This window comes from Acipenser ruthenus, chromosome 51, assembly GCF_902713425.1.
Source record: "Acipenser ruthenus chromosome 51, fAciRut3.2 maternal haplotype, whole genome shotgun sequence".
NCBI lineage: Eukaryota > Metazoa > Chordata > Actinopteri > Acipenseriformes > Acipenseridae > Acipenser > Acipenser ruthenus.
In genome coordinates this window covers 5213188-5232394 of record NC_081239.1, presented here as the reverse complement: position 1 = coordinate 5232394, position 19207 = coordinate 5213188, and the positions used below count along the sequence as shown (strand labels likewise).

At 45.8% G+C, this 19207-nt stretch overlaps 2 protein-coding genes across 3 annotated transcripts in view; one reads left to right on the top strand and one right to left on the bottom strand.

The window, feature by feature from the left end:
• The window catches only part of LOC117965866 (butyrophilin subfamily 1 member A1-like), a 486786-nt gene that overhangs the window by 410712 nt on the left and 56867 nt on the right, over positions 1–19207 (bottom strand). The window lies entirely within an intron of this gene.
• The window catches only part of LOC117407797 (butyrophilin subfamily 1 member A1-like), a 422535-nt gene that overhangs the window by 389752 nt on the left and 13576 nt on the right, over positions 1–19207 (top strand). For both annotated transcript variants that reach the window (XM_059015840.1, XM_059015839.1), the window contains exons 2-6: positions 14736–14809; positions 15009–15356; positions 17429–17710; positions 18443–18550; positions 18654–18680. In XM_059015840.1, coding sequence (XP_058871823.1) covers positions 14740–14809; positions 15009–15356; positions 17429–17710; positions 18443–18550; positions 18654–18680 — 835 coding nt within the window. In that variant the 5' untranslated portion in view covers positions 14736–14739. The remainder of the gene's footprint in view (positions 1–14735; positions 14810–15008; positions 15357–17428; positions 17711–18442; positions 18551–18653; positions 18681–19207) is intronic.

The window sequence follows — 19207 nt, the reverse complement described above, 5'->3', positions numbered from 1 at the left end:
GGAACTGAAGGGTGTAACCGTTGTGTACGGTGGCAAGCACCCAGGTGTCCGAGGTGCAAGCACGCCAGTAATACAGCTGGTTTGCCGAAAAGGAGGTCTGAGGCCGCAAGCCTTCAGGGGGCCTGCTGGGGCTGCTGAGTTGTGGCGGGTCAGTTTGGGGCGGTGGCCCTGGAACCGCCTCCTGGGACTCTGGAGTGGACTGGCCACATCCTCCGTTCCCTCTGCCTTTTGGGATTGCCCGGTTGCTCACCGCTGCTGTGCCTTGTAGGTGGTGCCTCAGGTCACCCAGTGGAGCCGTGGGAACCCGAGCTGGAGGGGTTTGCCAGCGGTTCGACCTACCCCTTGCATGAGTGCGGGGAGGGAGTAACGCGGCCACGTGCTGAGATGCATCGCATTCTCGGTGGGATCGCTGCAGGATCTCCTCCACGGTCCAAAAGTATGTCCCGGGGATACGGGCCCATCCAGCAGCATAGCCTTATCTGTGTCGGGAATAGGGATGAAACTATTTTTCAATATTACGATATTTGTGATAATCATATCGTGGACATTTGTAATTAGACGATAGTCACATACTGTAACAGGGCGAGGTGCCCTGTACATTGTTTTGTTTGTTTACTTTTAGATCGGGGTCCCCCTCCGCCCCTGTGTTATTTTGTATTATTATTATTATGATTTATTATTGTATATGATGGCGAGCGCCGCGGGGCTTATGTATTAAGACGGTGTAGCCGTTTGTTTATTTTATTATTTAGTAACGTGGATGGGAAGCCCCATCCACATTGTAATTAAAAAACTCGTGCAGAAGGTGGCCATCTCCCGAATGTATTAAGTGATTTAATTTGTTGCTAATCGGGAGATGGTCACCTGTTATAAAAGCCTGCAGCTCTCGGCACTCGGGCGGGTGTATGAGGAGCGAGAGTGGAGAGAGCGATTAGAGAAACGTAAGAGTAATAACATAAAGGATCAGTGACGGCTATTTGCCCAGCCTGACCTCTGTTTGTGTATTTTTTGTGTTCGTGATTTTTGTCATGTTCAAACCTTTTATTTTCGCTCGGTGAGCAAGTGAGTTTTTTTTGTTTAAATATTTTATTTATGTGTGTTGTGCTGAATAAAAACGGCACAGCCTTTACCTGCAGTACTTCCCTGGTGTCAGTTTCCTTCCTGCTTCTGCCTGACGTCAGACCACTCAGTCAACCTGTCGCACATTCTCACTAAACATGGCTGAAAGCAGAACAGATGCTTTTCTCTCATTCAATTCCATTCAATTCCATTCCTCATTATATACATGGATATATAAATACTGGATAATCGATTCAATAATTACGTTTTTGTAACACGCACAGTTAATAACATTATTTAAGTTTATCAACGAAACTGCACCTAACGCCCTGCCTTGCTATTTACAGTATTTCTGCCAGACAAGCAGTGGGCGTGCTCTTCTTTTCCTGCTTGTGTTAACTAGCATCTGATTTGCTGGTCCCATCCTACCTCCGGAGACGTGTTAGCCGTCTAGTGATTTACAAAAACAAAAGACAATTACTAACGGCGACAAAACAAACAAAACACTCACTAGTTTTTAGGGGTTTCTCCCGGTCCTTCCAGTTACTTGTCTCTCAAACCAAGTGACGGAGAAGATTGTGATTCTCCGTCCCCTTTATGCTATCACACATGACCCCTTGGTAAACGAGTGCAGCTGTCTCTACTATCTACAGCTGCTACGTCGTTTCCCTTCTGGGTCAATACGTTCCTGCAATGGAGTCTTGCCGCCTTCCAGACTAACCGACTTCCCGACCTGGGGAAAGAACTGTCAGGCCAGACCGTCCAAAGACTTCTCCTTTAGCTGCTTAGCGCCCTCACAGGTCGGGAGGGAGATTTACAACCAAAACTCATTGTATTTCTGTCACATACAATCATTGATATTTACTAGAATGATTATATTTTGTGTGCCCAATTAATCCATTGCTATTTTGAGGCTTAACTGACAGCCTGTCACAAAGACGGCCGGAGTGGGTGGCGTCAGACCAGAAGCAGGAAATAAACAGACAGAGATTTGGGGTTTGGTGAAGCTGAGCGAATTCTTTCGCTCAGCATTTAATAAACAGAACAGAAAATAAAAGGTTTGAACACAAAACAGGACACGGCACTTGCGCCAAAATAAATAGACAAACAAAACGTACTAAACACTTAACAAACGGTGCACGGAGAGACAAACAAACACGGTGAGTACAAACACTTATATTTACGCTTTCTTTCACGTTTAGTTACTCCTTCTCCACACCCGTTCTCCACTCTCGAACACCCAACCCCGAGTGAAGGAAATGTGCGCCTATATATACTATTGTGCTGGGATTCAATTACTAATTAATTATCCACTTGAATCCCAGCACGTGAATTAATTCTGTGCAATCTCGTGCTCACATACTATTACTCTTTACTTGCACGTGATGTGATAGTGCAATCCCGTGCCTAAATATAATTATACATTTTTAACTACACGTGAAACACAGACCCGTTTATATCCTGTGTCCCAATGACTATACACCAACATTAACACACGCAACATACAACACTTAATATGCACACAGGGGCGGGGCACATTGCCACACAGCCCTAGTGTGTACTTTCACTACAAAAAATATATAGTGGGGAAATACCACAGGATGTGCATCCAATCCGCAGAATGTGGCAAAAGCACAACAACGAAAGCAGGAACACCTTCAAACCTGCCCTTCTGTACGTGGCACCCGTGGAGTTAAAATACGTCAACAGTCAACAAGCAAGGTCACTTTAATAACATACCTTTCCAGTGCAGCGCCCTCCCTGTACTGTCCTCTGTTCCACCCTCAATTATCAATATGTAATTTCAATACGTTCATTAAAATGTACACGTTATAGGCTATTATACCACCAGAAAAACAGGCAAAGCTGATAACGGTATTGAAATGTGTTTTCTTAAATTCTAAATGAAATAACAACAGAAAAAGGAATAAAAAAGGAATATGCTTAAAGAACATCATGCCCATTCTGCTCCATTCAATACTTACAGGTTGTATAGCACAAAATTATTTATTTATTTTGCAGACTATTTGAAAAAGAATTGAGAATAGTTTGCAGTATATGTGTGTAAATCAAGTACTTTAAATGTATTGAAAGAAATACAGATGCTTCAGATTTTGTAATTATGTACTGTTTAAGTACATTTAAATAACTAAAATGTGTAAATAAAGCAGGAGTAAAAATTAAGATTATTTTTCTTCCACCTGTGTTCTAGTATTTTTTTTCATTCTTGCTAGTCTTGCTCTTTTTTAAAGTCTGTAGCTTCCTTGTGTTGCAGACCATATCCCACAGAGAAAAAAAAAAACACAGAACTTGTTATTTTTTTCTTTTTATTCAGTTAAAAAAGTAATTGAAAAATAACCGCTACCATCGTGATAATCGGTGTATCATGAAAGAGTGGCTCACAACTATTCCTATCGTGGAAATTTACTGTTTCATCCCTACCTGTTTGCTTGTGCACACAGTGGATAAGGGTGTGGTGATTCAAGAGTATCACGCTGTGTCAGTATATGAAGGCATCTGTCCCTCTGTTTGCTTGTGCACACAGTGGATAAGGGTGTGGTGATTCAAGAGTATCACACTGTGTCAGTATATGAAGGCATCTGTCCCTCTGTTTGCTTGTGCACACAGTGGATAAGGGTGTGGTGATTCAAGAGTATCACGCTGTGTCAGTATATGAAGGCATCTGTCCCTCTGTTTGCTTGTGCACACAGTGGATAAGGGTGTGGTGATTCAAGAGTATCACGCTGTGTCAGTATATGAAGGCATCTGTCCCTCTGTTTGCTTGTGCACACAGTGGATAAGGGTGTGGTGATTCAAGAGTATCAGACTGTGTCAGTATATGAAGGCATCTGTCCCTCTGTTTGCTTGTGCACACAGTGGATAAGGGTGTGGTGATGCAAGAGTATCAGACTGTGTCAGTATATGAAGCCATCTGTCCCTCTGTTTGCTTGTGCACACAGTGGATAAGGGTGTGGTGATTCAAGAGTATCACACTGTGTCAGTATATGAAGGCATCTGTCCCTCTGTTTGCTTGTGCACACAGTGGATAAGGGTGTGGTGATGCAAGAGTATCACACTGTGTCAGTATATGAAGGCATCTGTCCCTCTGTTTGCTTGTGCACACAGTGGATAAGGGTGTGGTGATTCAAGAGTATCAGACTGTGTCAGTATATGAAGGCATCTGTCCCTCTGTTTGCTTGTGCACACAGTGGATAAGGGTGTGGTGATTCAAGAGTATCAGACTGTGTCAGTATATGAAGGCATCTGTCCCTCTGTTTGCTTGTGCACACAGTGGATAAGGGTGTGGTGATTCAAGAGTATCACACTGTGTCAGTATATGACGCCATCTGTCCCTCTGTTTGCTTGTGCACACAGTGGATAAGGGTGTGGTGATTCAAGAGTATCAGACTGTGTCAGTATATGAAGGCATCTGTCCCTCTGTTTCCTTGTGCACACAGTGGATAAGGGTGTGGTGATTCAAGAGTATCAGACTGTGTCAGTATATGAAGGCATCTGTCCCTCTGTTTGCTTGTGCACACAGTGGATAAGGGTGTGGTGATTCAAGAGTATCACACTGTGTCAGTATATGAAGGCATCTGTCCCTCTGTTTGCTTGTGCACACAGTGGATAAGGGTGTGGTGATGCAAGAGTATCAGACTGTGTCAGTATATGAAGCCATCTGTCCCTCTGTTTGCTTGTGCACACAGTGGATAAGGGTGTGGTGATGCAAGAGTATCAGACTGTGTCAGTATATGAAGGCATCTGTCCCTCTGTTTGCTTGTGCACACAGTGGATAAGGGTGTGGTGATTCAAGAGTATCACACTGTGTCAGTATATGAAGCCATCTGTCCCTCTGTTTGCTTGTGCACACAGTGGATAAGGGTGTGGTGATTCAAGAGTATCACACTGTGTCAGTATACAGTGCCTTGCGAAAGTATTCGGCCCCCTTGAACTTTGCGACCTTTTGCCACATTTCAGGCTTCAAACATAAAGATATGAAACTGTAATTTTTTGTGAAGAATCAACAACAAGTGGGACACAATCATGAAGTGGAACGAAATTTATTGGATATTTCAAACTTTTTTAACAAATAAAAAACTGAAAAATTGGGCGTGCAAAATTATTCAGCCCCTTTACTTTCAGTGCAGCAAACTCTCTCCAGAAGTTCAGTGAGGATCTCTGAATGATCCAATGTTGACCTAAATGACTAATGATGATAAATAGAATCCACCTGTGTGTAATCAAGTCTCCGTATAAATGCACCTGCACTGTGATAGTCTCAGAGGTCCGTTTAAAGCGCAGAGAGCATCATGAAGAACAAGGAACACACCAGGCAGGTCCGAGATACTGTTGTGGAGAAGTTTAAAGCCGGATTTGGATACAAAAAGATTTCCCAAGCTTTAAACATCCCAAGGAGCACTGTGCAAGCGATAATATTGAAATGGAAGGAGTATCAGACCACTGCAAATCTACCAAGACCTGGCCGTCCCTCTAAACTTTCAGCTCATACAAGGAGAAGACTGATCAGAGATGCAGCCAAGAGGCCCATGATCACTGGATGAACTGCAGAGATCTACAGCTGAGGTGGGAGACTCTGTCCATAGGACAACAATCAGTCGTATACTGCACAAATCTGGCCTTTATGGAAGAGTGGCAAGAAGAAAGCCATTTCTTAAAGATATCCATAAAAAGTGTCGTTTACAGTTTGCCACAAGCCACCTGGGAGACACACCAAACATGTGGAAGAAGGTGCTCTGGTCAGATGAAACCAAAATCGAACTTTTTGGCAACAATGCAAAACGTTATGTTTGGCGTAAAAGCAACACAGCTCATCACCCTGAACACACCATCCCCACTGTCAAACATGGTGGTGGCAGCATCATGGTTTGGGCCTGCTTTTCTTCAGCAGGGACAGGGAAGATGGTTAAAATTGATGGGAAGATGGATGGAGCCAAATACAGGACCATTCTGGAAGAAAACCTGATGGAGTCTGCAAAAGACCTGAGACTGGGACGGAGATTTGTCTTCCAACAAGACAATGATCCAAAACATAAAGCAAAATCTACAATGGAATGGTTCACAAATAAACATATCCAGGTGTTAGAATGGCCAAGTCAAAGTCCAGACCTGAATCCAATCGAGAATCTGTGGAAAGAACTGAAAACTGCTGTTCACAAATGCTCTCCATCCAACCTCACTGAGCTCGAGCTGTTTTGCAAGGAGGAATGGGCAAAAATTTCAGTCTCTCGATGTGCAAAACTGATAGAGACATACCCCAAGCGACTTACAGCTGTAATCGCAGCAAAAGGTGGCGCTACAAAGTATTAACTTAAGGGGGCTGAATAATTTTGCACGCCCAATTTTTCAGTTTTTTATTTGTTAAAAAAGTTTGAAATATCCAATAAATTTCGTTCCACTTCATGATTATGTCCCACTTGTTGTTGATTCTTCACAAAAAATTACGGTTTCATATCTTTATGTTTGAAGCCTGAAATGTGGCAAAAGGTCGCAAAGTTCAAGGGGGCCGAATACTTTCGCAAGGCACTGTATGAAGGCATCTGTCCCTCTGTTTGCTTGTGCACACAGTGGATAAGGGTGTGGTGATGCAAGAGTATCAGACTGTGTCAGTATATGAAGGCATCTGTCCCTCTGTTTCCTTGTGCACACAGTGGATAAGGGTGTGGTGATTCAAGAGTATCAGACTGTGTCAGTATATGAAGGCATCTGTCCCTCTGTTTGCTTGTGCACACAGTGGATAAGGGTGTGATGATTCAAGAGTATCACACTGTGTCAGTATATGAAGGCATCTGTCCCTCTGTTTGCTTGAGCACACAGTGGATAAGGGTGTGGTGATTCAAGAGTATCACACTGTGTCAGTATATGAAGGCATCTGTCCCTCTGTTTGCTTGTGCACACAGTGGATAAGGGTGTGGTGATGCAAGAGTATCACACTGTGTCAGTATATGAAGGCATCTGTCCCTCTGTTTGCTTGTGCACACAGTGGATAAGGGTGTGGTGATTCAAGAGTATCAGACTGTGTCAGTATATGAAGGCATCTGTCCCTCTGTTTGCTTGTGCACACAGTGGATAAGGGTGTGGTGATTCAAGAGTATCAGACTGTGTCAGTATATGAAGGCATCTGTCCCTCTGTTTGCTTGTGCACACAGTGGATAAGGGTGTGGCGATTCAAGAGTATCACACTGTGTCAGTATATGACGCCATCTGTCCCTCTGTTTGCTTGTGCACACAGTGGATAAGGGTGTGGTGATTCAAGAGTATCAGACTGTGTCAGTATATGAAGGCATCTGTCCCTCTGTTTCCTTGTGCACACAGTGGATAAGGGTGTGGTGATTCAAGAGTATCAGACTGTGTCAGTATATGAAGGCATCTGTCCCTCTGTTTGCTTGTGCACACAGTGGATAAGGGTGTGGTGATTCAAGAGTATCACACTGTGTCAGTATATGAAGGCACCTGTCCCTCTGTTTCCTTGTGCACACAGTGGATAAGGGTGTGGTGATTCAAGAGTATCAGACTGTGTCAGTATATGAAGGCATCTGTCCCTCTGTTTGCTTGTGCACACAGTGGATAAGGGTGTGGTGATGCAAGAGTATCACACTGTGTCAGTATATGAAGCCATCTGTCCCTCTGTTTGCTTGTGCACACAGTGGATAAGGGTGTGGTGATTCAAGAGTATCAGACTGTGTCAGTATATGAAGGCATCTGTCCCTCTGTTTGCTTGTGCACACAGTGGATAAGGGTGTGGTGATTCAAGAGTATCAGACTGTGTCAGTATATGAAGTCATCTGTCCCTCTGTTTGCTTGTGCACACAGAGGATAAGGGTGTGGTGATTCAAGAGTATCACACTGTGTCAGTATATGAAGGCATCTGTCCCTCTGTTTGCTTGTGCACACAGTGGATAAGGGTGTGGTGATGCAAGAGTATCAGACTGTGTCAGTATATGAAGGCATCTGTCCCTCTGTTTCCTTGTGCACACAGTGGATAAGGGTGTGGTGATTCAAGAGTATCAGACTGTGTCAGTATATGAAGGCATCTGTCCCTCTGTTTGCTTGTGCACACAGTGGATAAGGGTGTGGTGATTCAAGAGTATCAGACTGTGTCAGTATATGAAGGCATCTGTCCCTCTGTTTGCTTGTGCACACAGTGGATAAGGGTGTGGTGATTCAAGAGTATCAGACTGTGTCAGTATATGAAGGCATCTGTCCCTCTGTTTGCTTGTGTACACAGTGGATAAGGGTGTGGTGATGCAAGAGTATCAGACTGTGTCAGTATATGAAGGCATCTGTCCCTCTGTTTCCTTGTGCACACAGTGGATAAGGGTGTGGTGATTCAAGAGTATCAGACTGTGTCAGTATATGAAGGCATCTGTCCCTCTGTTTGCTTGTGCACACAGTGGATAAGGGTGTGGTGATTCAAGAGTATCAGACTGTGTCAGTATATGAAGGCATCTGTCCCTCTGTTTGCTTGTGCACACAGTGGATAAGGGTGTGGTGATTCAAGAGTATCACACTGTGTCAGTATATGAAGGCATCTGTCCCTCTGTTTGCTTGTGCACACAGTGGATAAGGGTGTGGTGATGCAAGAGTATCAGACTGTGTCAGTATATGAAGGCATCTGTCCCTCTGTTTGCTTGTGCACACAGTGGATAAGGGTGTGGTGATTCAAGAGTATCAGACTGTGTCAGTATATGAAGGCATCTGTCCCTCTGTTTGCTTGTGCACACAGTGGATAAGGGTGTGGTGATTCAAGAGTATCAGACTGTGTCAGTATATGAAGGCATCTGTCCCTCTGTTTGCTTGTGCACACAGTGGATAAGGGTGTGGTGATTCAAGAGTATCAGGCTGTGTCAGTATATGAAGGCATCTGTCCCTCTGTTTGCTTGTGCACACAGTGGATAAGGGTGTGGTGATCTACTTCTTCCTGTTACTCATGGCTCTAATTACAGCCTGGCCAGGGGATGAATGCCACTGACATGCTGTTATTACAGCAGTTTAATGGTTTGAATAAGTATGTTGTTAAGGGCAGAGTTGTTTAGAAATGCTTGAAATAGTCAATTGAAATGTGATTTGAAGTCATGAAAACTGTGTGCAGTATTGCCAGATACAAGGATGTCATATTATTGAGAACATGATTATTTGAAAATATCCAGTAATCTGATTGGCTAGCAGCACATGCGTGTGTAAATATTTCAGTACAAACCTACATTCTGGTCTGGTCAATGCTTGTATACAGTGTGGATGTTTTATAAGTGTAAGTGAAGCTGAGTGTTTCAGCCTCCCAGGAAGGGTTTTGTGTTGAGAAATACAGTAAGGTAGTGTTGTGTGTTATTACCTTCTTATTTTCTCAGCGGTATGAATCACAGTGGACAGGAATCAGCAGATATCTCAACAGTAAAAAGCCATGTCTGCTGCACACTGTGGAGGATAAAATTGAAGGAAACTGTGAATAATACACCCAATGTTTAATTTGTAAACTATTATTCTGTTATTATATACTGTTATTTTAACAGCTTCAGAATTGGTATGACATCAGTGAATTGAAGAGAAGAAAAACCTCTCAGATTTTCACTCTGTGAATCTGGTAACCATAAATTACATGAACAGTGCAAGAAACTAAAGCTCTGATAAACATTTGGTCAGACACCAAAATCCAAGCCAAACTGGACAAAACTGTAAAATATAAAATATATTCAGTCTTTTCTCAAATTACTTTGTTTCATGCCTACAGTAGGAGAACAGAGAAGAATGATGTACCTGAATACTGCACTCTCTCCTACTACAGGCATTCAACACATGTATTCATTAAATTAGCAAAGAGCTCCCCACGTTCCCCAGCTTCCCTCCACAGCAATATGCAAGAATCTGAAACATGCTGTTAAAACCTGGAGCAATACTTCAACAGCTGCCATCTTTCAAGATACCCTGCAGGATATTGTAAACATCCAGTTCACAGACCATATAAACGAACCGAGTGCACTTGCAAACTGCATTGTGAACACTGTGTGTTCCACCCTGTACAGTTCACTGAAGATGCCTACAGTCCCTCAGGACTCTCAGTCTCTACTCAGTGAATTATGAACACCCTGTACAGTTCACTGAAGATGCCTACAGTCCCTCAGGACTCACAGTCTCTACTCAGTGAATTATGAACACCCTGTACAGTTCACTGAAGATGGCACTCACTATAACTGGGGTGTGAGTTGAAAACCCTGAACTGTCCCAAATTTGCCTCAGATGCGTTTCACAGTATTTGGACCTTCAAAAGCCAATGGCTTTATTTTATATGAAACACAACATATTATTATTACTGTTACTGTTATTGTAGTCGTGTGCAGTAGCCTACAATTCACCTGTTATACAACGATCTGAATCATGATGGATACAGCTCCTATATTTAAAATACTATCTAAGCAAACCGCAATCGAGATATGAGGACGCGCATCAACATGTGTGGCTTTATTTTATACAAAATTATTATTATTATTATTATTGTTGTTGTTGTTGTTATTGTTATTATTTTTATTATATAAGTTAATACATAGTATGAAGGGTGTCTCTTATTGTATAAGAGATGTCATTTCGCGCAGTTTGGGTGAGAGGACCGTGAAGCATCTGATTTCACTTGCATCCGACAGTGCTTAAGCCGACCTCGTTTTGGGATGAGTTGACTGTGAACCCCCTGAACCTTCCCACAGGCCATTCATTATCTGCCAGTTAAGAACCTCCACCTCTGTCATTAACACTTCATTAGATGCATGACTCTGGGGCCGGTACCACATCACACTCTCAGTTCAATCAACACTGAGAGTGATATTGCAGCCTAATTCTCCATGCCAACAAATACATTGCCAATAAGCCATTTTTCCACAATTTTTTCCCAGGGTAGTATTCCCCAGTACAAACCCTTATTCTCCTTACCTGATGGAGGATAATGTATTGGACATAACTGGAGCTCAATAGCAAGACATTGAGACATCCAGCTTCTGATTTCAGCAACACACTCCAGTAAGGTTGAAATAGCAGCGGTGTCACCAGGTTTCATAGACACATACAGCAGTGTGTCCTCAGCATAACAGTGAAGATGTGAAGAGTCACACTGTGTTTACCAGTGATCTCACCAGTGGAAGCATGTATAAATACAATACTTGCTGGTTCAGTGTGTAATAGAATACTGGATGGTTCAGTGTGTAATAGAATGCTGGCTGGTTCAGTGTGTAATAGAATGCTGGCTGGTTCAGTGTGTAATAGAATGGATCTGCTACTACCTTCTCAAGAACATTGCTACAATCCAGAAATCTGTTGAGTGGATCTGCTACTACCTTCTCTCAAGACCCTTAGCTAAGAATAGCAGGTTAGAAGCTGCTCTAAAATTACAATCCAAGGCAGCTGAACATTCAAATAAGAGCCATCCTGATGAATGTGATCCCTGATATTAATAATCTGTTAGTGACTGTCACAAAGACGGCCAGAGTGGGTGGCGTCAGACCAGAAAGGATTTCAAACACAGACACAGAGACGGTGGTTGTGATGAGCTGAGTGCAATGGTGGCACTCAGCGTTTAATAACAAAATAACAGGTTTAAATAACGGAATACAAAACAGGACACGGCACTACACGCCAAAATAAATAGACATACAAAACGGACTAACACTAAACAAACGGTGCACGGACAGACAGACAGACACGGTGAGTACAAACAAACTTATCTTTACGTTTAATGATTTTACTTATTTTAACTCTCCTCTCTCTCTCACCCGTTCTCCTCTTCCGAACACCCAACCACGACCGAGTGAAAATGTGCATCTATATATACTGTTGTGCTGGGATTCAATTACTAATTAATTATTCACTTGAATCCCAGCACGTGAATTAATTCTGTGCAACCCCGTGCTCACATATTACATTTAACCAGCACGTGAAGTGATTTGTGCTCTCCTCGTGCCTAAATACAAATCTACACTTTTTAAATACACGTGAAACACAGACCCGTTTATATCCCGTGTACCAATCTATACACCAACATTAACATACGCACGCATATATACAACATAGAACACACAAATGCACACAGGGGCGGGGCACTTTGCCACATATACCCCCCCTTGTGCGCAGCACACATGGCCTCAACGGCCACCTCCCCCCTTAAAAATCCAGCAGTCCAGGACAAAGTCTCGGGCTGGGAAGGGAGGCTTCAGTAGGCCCATGGCTGGCAATGCTGTCAGCTCCCCTGCCGGTAGTGGCACGGCTGACAGCATGCTGGTCCCGTCCTGCAGCGAAAAAGCTGCGGGGGCGGGTGGTCCCCCGACCTCCCCCTTCTTCGTAGCCGGCAGCTCCCTCCTGTGGGGCTCCGGCCACAAGACCTCCTGCAGCGAAACTGCTGCTGGGGAAAGTGGTCTCCAGACCTCCTCCCCCTTCGTGGCCGGCAGCTCCCCTTTCTGGGGCTCCGGCCACCGTACTCCCTGCGGAGGTACGGGCAGCAGAGGCAGCTCCTGCTCCTCTGCTCCGGGCGGTGGCGGAGGCAGAGGCAGCTCCTGCGCCTCTGCTCCGGGCGGTGGTGGAGGCAGAGGCAGCTCCTGCTCCTCTGCTCCGGGCGGTGGTGGAGGCAGAGGCAGCTCCAGCTCCTCTGCTCCTGGCGGTGGTGGAGGCAGAGGCAGCTCCAGCTCCTCTGCTCCTGGCGGTGGTGGAGGCAGAGGCAGCTCCAGCTCCTCTGCTCCTGGCGGTGGTGGAGGCAGAGGCAGCTCCAGCTCCTCTGCTCCTGGCGGTGGTGGAGGCAGAGGCAGCTCCAGCTCCTCTGCTCCTGGCGGTGGTGGAGGCAGAGGCAGCTCCAGCTCCTCTGCTCCTGGCGGTGCTCCTGGCGGTGCTGGCTCCCTCTGCTGTGGCGGCTGGGCATGTGCGCGCCGTGCTGCCTTCAGCAGCATAGCGAGAGGCTGCTGGGGGACACCAGCATCCTGCCCTTCTCCCCCCCAAAAATTTTCAGGGGGTTGAGCCTGTAACCCCTCCCCTTCCGGCTCTTGGGGCTGAACCAGCAGGCATTTTCCCTCTGCTGGTGGCTTGGGTCCCAGGGCTGTGGAAGCCCCGACTTGCCTCCCTTTGGGCTGTGGACGCACCGACTCCTCCCTTTTGGGCTGTGGACGCACCGACTCCTCCCTTTTGGGCTGTGGACGCACCGACTCCTCCCTTTTGGGCTGTGGACGCACCGACTCCCCCCTCTTGGGCTGTGGACGTTCGGGCTCCCCCCACTCAGGCGTAGGACGTTCGGGCTCCCCCCACTCAGGCGTAGGACGTTCGGGCTCCCCCCACTCAGGCGTAGGACGTTCGGGCTCCTCCCACTCAGGCGTAGGACGTTCGGGCTCCTCCCACTCAGGCGTAGGACGTTCGGGCTCCTCCCACTCAGGCGTAGGATGTTCGGGCTCCTCCCACTCAGGCGTAGGATGTTCGGGCTCCTTCCACTCAGGCGTAGGACGTTCAGGCTCCTCCCGCTTGGGCTGTGAAGGCAAAACCAGCAGGCATTCACCCTCTGCTGGTGGAGATGGGGACAGCAGGTACTCACCCTCTGCTGGTGGAGATGGGGACAGCAGGTACTCAGCCTCTGCTGGTGGAGATGGGGACAGCAGGTACTCACCCTCTGCTGGTGGAGATGGGGACAGCAGGTACTCACCCTCTGCTGGTGGTCCTGCTACCTGGGCTGCTGTTCCATTTATGGTTGCCTCCAGGTAGCTGAGGACAAACTCCACACCTTCCTCCAAGGTGTTTGGGGTGTGTTCCTCCTGATATGCCTCCCATCTCTCACTGTCCATCATCCACAGGGCCCGGACGACTATGGGCAGAGACTGGGCCTCCAGCCCAGCATTTTCTAGGAACCAGTCCCGCAGTTTGACGGCGTCTTCTGCCATTGACCTTTTTTTTTTTTTAATCCAGACCCCTCCTGGTCTGACGCTTGGAGGCGCGGCTATCCCACGAAGACACCACGTGTCACAAAGACGGCCAGAGTGGGTGGCGTCAGACCAGAAAGGATTTCAAACACAGACACAGAGACGGTGGTTGTGATGAGCTGAGTGCAATGGTGGCACTCAGCGTTTAATAACAAAATAACAGGTTTAAATAACGGAATACAAAACAGGACACGGCACTACACGCCAAAATAAATAGACATACAAAACGGACTAACACTAAACAAACGGTGCACGGACAGACAGACAGACACGGTGAGTACAAACAAACTTATCTTTACGTTTAATGATTTTACTTATTTTAACTCTCCTCTCTCTCTCACCCGTTCTCCTCTTCCGAACACCTAACCACGACCGAGTGAAAATGTGCATCTATATATACTGTTGTGCTGGGATTCAATTACTAATTAATTATTCACTTGAATCCCAGCACGTGAATTAATTCTGTGCAACCCCGTGCTCACATATTACATTTAACCAGCACGTGAAGTGATTTGTGCTCTCCTCGTGCCTAAATACAAATCTACACTTTTTAAATACACGTGAAACACAGACCCGTTTATATCCCGTGTACCAATCTATACACCAACATTAACATACGCACGCATATATACAACATAGAACACACAAATGCACACAGGGGCGGGGCACTTTGCCACAGTGACACACAGCTTTAACTAAGAGATCTTTATCATTGTTGTTTTCCAGGGAAATGAAGATGAGATTCCTGGGGAGGACCTGTCTCACTGTCTTGAGTTTGCTATCAGCTGTTTCTACACAAGGTGAGAGAGACTGTAGAAATGAAACCAATCCATTGAGATGCTCCCTCTTATTTCCAGGGTCCTGTATATAGCTGCCTGCATTGATGTATGGACTCACAGAACTTAGCTAATAGCTTTCAACTATTTCTAATACTAGAGTCCTGTTTTGAGAAATGGCCTATTTGTTTGCAATTGCTTTACCTCGTCTTTTCTTTCTCAGATGCATGGACTGTTGTTGGCTCTGGTCAGCCTGTCATTGCTGAGCCTGGTGATGATGTCATCCTGCCCTGTCACATTTCATCCAGACTCAGTGCTGTAGACATGGAAGTGAGGTGGTTCAGGGACAGATTCGACAAGCCTGTTCATTTATATCTAAAGAAAAAGGATCAGCCAGGAACACAGGACAGTGACTACCGGGGCCGCACTGCTCTCCCTCCTGAAGCACTGCAGAGAGGCGATCTCTCTCTGAGACTGAGAGACCTCCGGCCCTCTTATAGAGGCGTCTATACCTGCTTCGCTGATGATGGAAGCTGGAATGAAAACAGACAGACTGAAGTGATAGTCACAGGTCAGTAATGTTTGATACACAAGTAGAACCCCACTACTAATGTATTCCCAGCTCCTATCTCCATTACAAAACTACCCATGACTGTAAAATGAAAAAATGTAGACAAGCAGTATTCTGAATGATGGTCATGACATATACAACAGTATGTACAGAACAGTATAGAATATGAATTACCGCGTTACAAACATGTCAGTGTGTTTCTCAAAAGTCAATAATAAAGCCACCCTTCTATCATCATTGGTATCGGGGGGGTGCGTCGTGATTTCAGTCTCCAACAAAACAAACAACAGTTATTTATCATTGCATGTCAATGTGCTCTTCAAACAGGGGGATGGTGGTGCAGTATACAGTGCTGTGCAGTGTGGGTGGTGGTGCTGTGCTGTGCAGTGTGGGTGGTGGTGCTGTGCTGTGCAGTGTGGGTGGTGGTGCTGTGCTGTGCAGTGTGGGTGGTGGTGCGGTGCTGTGCTGTGCTGTGCAGTGTGGGTGGTGGTACTGTGCTGTGCAGTGTGGGTGGTGGTACTGTGCTGTGCAGTGTGGGTGGTGGTACTGTGCTGTGCAGTGTGGGTGGTGGTGCTGTGCTGTGCAGTGTGGGTGGTGGTACTGTGCTGTGCAGTGTGGGTGGTGGTGCTGTGCAGTGTGGGTGGTGGTGCTGTGCTGTGCAGTGTGGGTGGTGGTGCTGTGCTGTGCAGTGTGGGTGGTGGTGCTGTGCAGTGCTGTGTGGGAGGTGGTGCTGTGCTGTGCAGTGTGGGTGGTGGTACTGTGCTGTGCAGTGTGGGTGGTGGTCCTGTGCTGTGCTTTGCAGTGTGGGTGGTGGTGCTGTGCTGTGCAGTGTGGGTGGTGGTACTGTGCAGTGTGAGTGGTGGTACTGTGCTGCGCTGTGCAGTGTGGGTGGTGGTGCTGTGCTGTGCAGTGTGAGTGGTGGTGCTGTGCAGTGCAGTGTGGGTGGTGGTGCTCTGCTGTGCAGTGTGGGTGGTGGTGCTGTGCTGTGCAGTGTGGGTGGTGGTGCTCTGCTGTGCAGTGTGGGTGGTGGTGCTCTGCTGTGCAGTGTGGGTGGTGGTGCTGTGCAGTGCAGTGTGGGTGGTGGTGCTCTGCTGTGCAGTGTGGGTGGTGGTGCTGTGTTGTGCAGTGTGGGTGGTGGTGCTCTGCTGGGCTGTGCAGTGCAATGTGGGTTGGCTGCTCTTTCTCGGCTGTAACACAGAAACACAAAACAAAACAAACAGTGCTCCAGATTAGCAATCATGTTCAACATGAGGGGCCGTACTCACGTAGCTGCGCCCCCTTTGTACCAAAACTCCTCCCCGTGATCAGCCCGGCGCCATGGTTTATCCAATCACTGTCTGCCTCGCAGCTGATTGCAATGGAGTTTATGATCGCAGTAGAGTCGTTCAGTGTATGTGCCGTTACACTGGTTTCAATCTACCGTCGAGTCAGCCCATCTAGGAGGAAGCTTACACCAACCTTACACAGCGCCCTTTCTGGTGGGGAGGGAGATTTACAGCTCAAATACCTTCTGTCTCTGTCACACATGCAGACAGAATGCTGAACAGAAACACAGACTCCCCCTATACCCTCACAATCTGATATTCTCAATAACCTTCACTTAATAATGTTAATACCAAATTTCACAACAATTGATTGAGCAGTTCTCTGGATATATAGAGCAATCTGTGAAGTGAGACATGCATACAGTACATACGACCGCCTCCCCTAGAGCCCCTTCACAGGGCATAATATAATACAGGGGAGCTGGGATACTCGCAGGACTGGATATGTCAGCACTGACACAGTAACTCATAATATAATACAGGGGAGCTGGGATCCTCACAGGACTGGATATGTCAGCACTGACACAGTAACTCATAATATAATACAGGGGAGCTGGGATCCTCACAGGACTGGATATGTCAGCACTGACACAGTAACTCATAATATAATACAGGGGAGCTGGGATCCTCACAGGACTGGATATGTCAGCACTGACACAGTAGTTCAGTCTATAATAAAGAGAGCAGATAGACACACTGGTTGGTGTGTCTATCTGCGTGTGTCTCACTGTCTCTATTCCCTGACAGCTCTGGGGACCCAGCCCTCAATCTCTATGGACTCTACACAAGGAGAGCAGACCCAGCTGGTGTGCAGATCAGAGGGGTGGGACCCTGAACCTGAAGTGATCTGGAGAGACAGGGATGGAAACGATGTGACATCACTGTCCAGCACAACACTGCTGAGGGACAGTCAAGGGCTCCTCAGTGTCAGCAGCTACATCAAAATCAAACAGCAGTCCAACGTGTTCTCCTGTCTGGTTAGAAGTAAAATACCAAGACCAGACTGGGAATCCAAACTCCACATATCCAGTGAGTATCACATGTTTGTGGATTGAGCCTGTCTGACACTGACCATAGATTACAGTCATCATGATGGGGCATCAACATCTGAATAAAACACATGAACTAGCGGGCCAGTCAATATCTGAATCAAACACATGAACTAGTGGGCCAGTCAATATCTGAATCAAACACATGAACTAATGGACCAGTCAATATCTGACTCAAACACATGACCTAGTGGATCAGTCAATATCTGAATCAAACACATGAACTCGTGGATCAGTCAATATCTGAATCAAACACATGAACTAGTGGACCAGTCAATATCTGAATCAAACACATGAACTAGCGGGCCAGTCAATATCTGAATCAAACACATGAACTCGTGGATCAGTCAATATCTGAATCAAACACATGAACTAGTGGACCAGTCAATATCTGAATCAAACACATGAACTAGCGGGCCAGTCAATATCTGAATCAAACACATGAACTCGTGGATCAGTCAATATCTGTATCAAACACATGAACTACTAGACCAGCCAATATCTGAATCAACAAACACATTTGGGGGTGGTTATGAGCAGTCCTCCATTTTGACTGTCTGCAGTGTTGGGAGGGGTGTGTGGAATGCTTACTATGAGGGGGTGTGGTCAGTGTTGGGCGGGGTGTGTGGAATGCTCACTATGAGGGGGTGTGGCTCAGTGTTGGGAGGGGTGTGTGTGTTCCAGTGTGTTGAGCTGCTGTGTTGTTTTCCAGGTGATTTTTTCCCAGGAGTCTCTGGGTGGATGGTGGCTTTCTTCTTGACTTTAGCTCTCAGTATTGGAGCCATTCCTCTGCTGGTGATCCAATGGAGAAGAATGGATGGTATGAACTTTATCATTATCATGAGGCATTTCATATAGCTCTGTGCATTTTAAACATGTCAAACAGGTTTACAATAATATGGACTGTTCTGTTTTTCTTCTAGCCATGGAGAGAAAGCTTGAGCCTATGGGTAAGTAAAGCACTTAATGAAGAGATGCTAAAAACCCATATTAGGTTTCTGCAGCAGTATCTTAAACTACCACACCCATAAATAAAGACATCCTTGGACCGGAAATCCAGCTAATTACAAATAATTTATAAATTATAATATATGTTCTGCAAGTTTAACAACACATGCATTGTCTCTCTATACTAAAATGAATCTTCCTCTGGTTTTAAGGATCGTATTTGGGAATTGCTTAGAACCTCCTGGCAATGCCTCTCCTGCAGTCCACATTAACACATTGATAGCTGTCTTATTGATTGTATTCTTGGATCTCTGTGCTGCTGATTCAGTTTGAGCCGCACATGTTGTTATTGTGTGTTGGTACATTGCAATTGTTTTTATACATTGCAATTGTTATTTTATTGTTTCCAGGACCCTCTTGTAAACGATACCTGGTTAAATAAATAAATAAATAAAATCTTCTGATTAAATAAATTAATCTATTCAAATTTAAATTTTAAAAAAGTTGGGGTTTTTTGGAAACAAAGGTT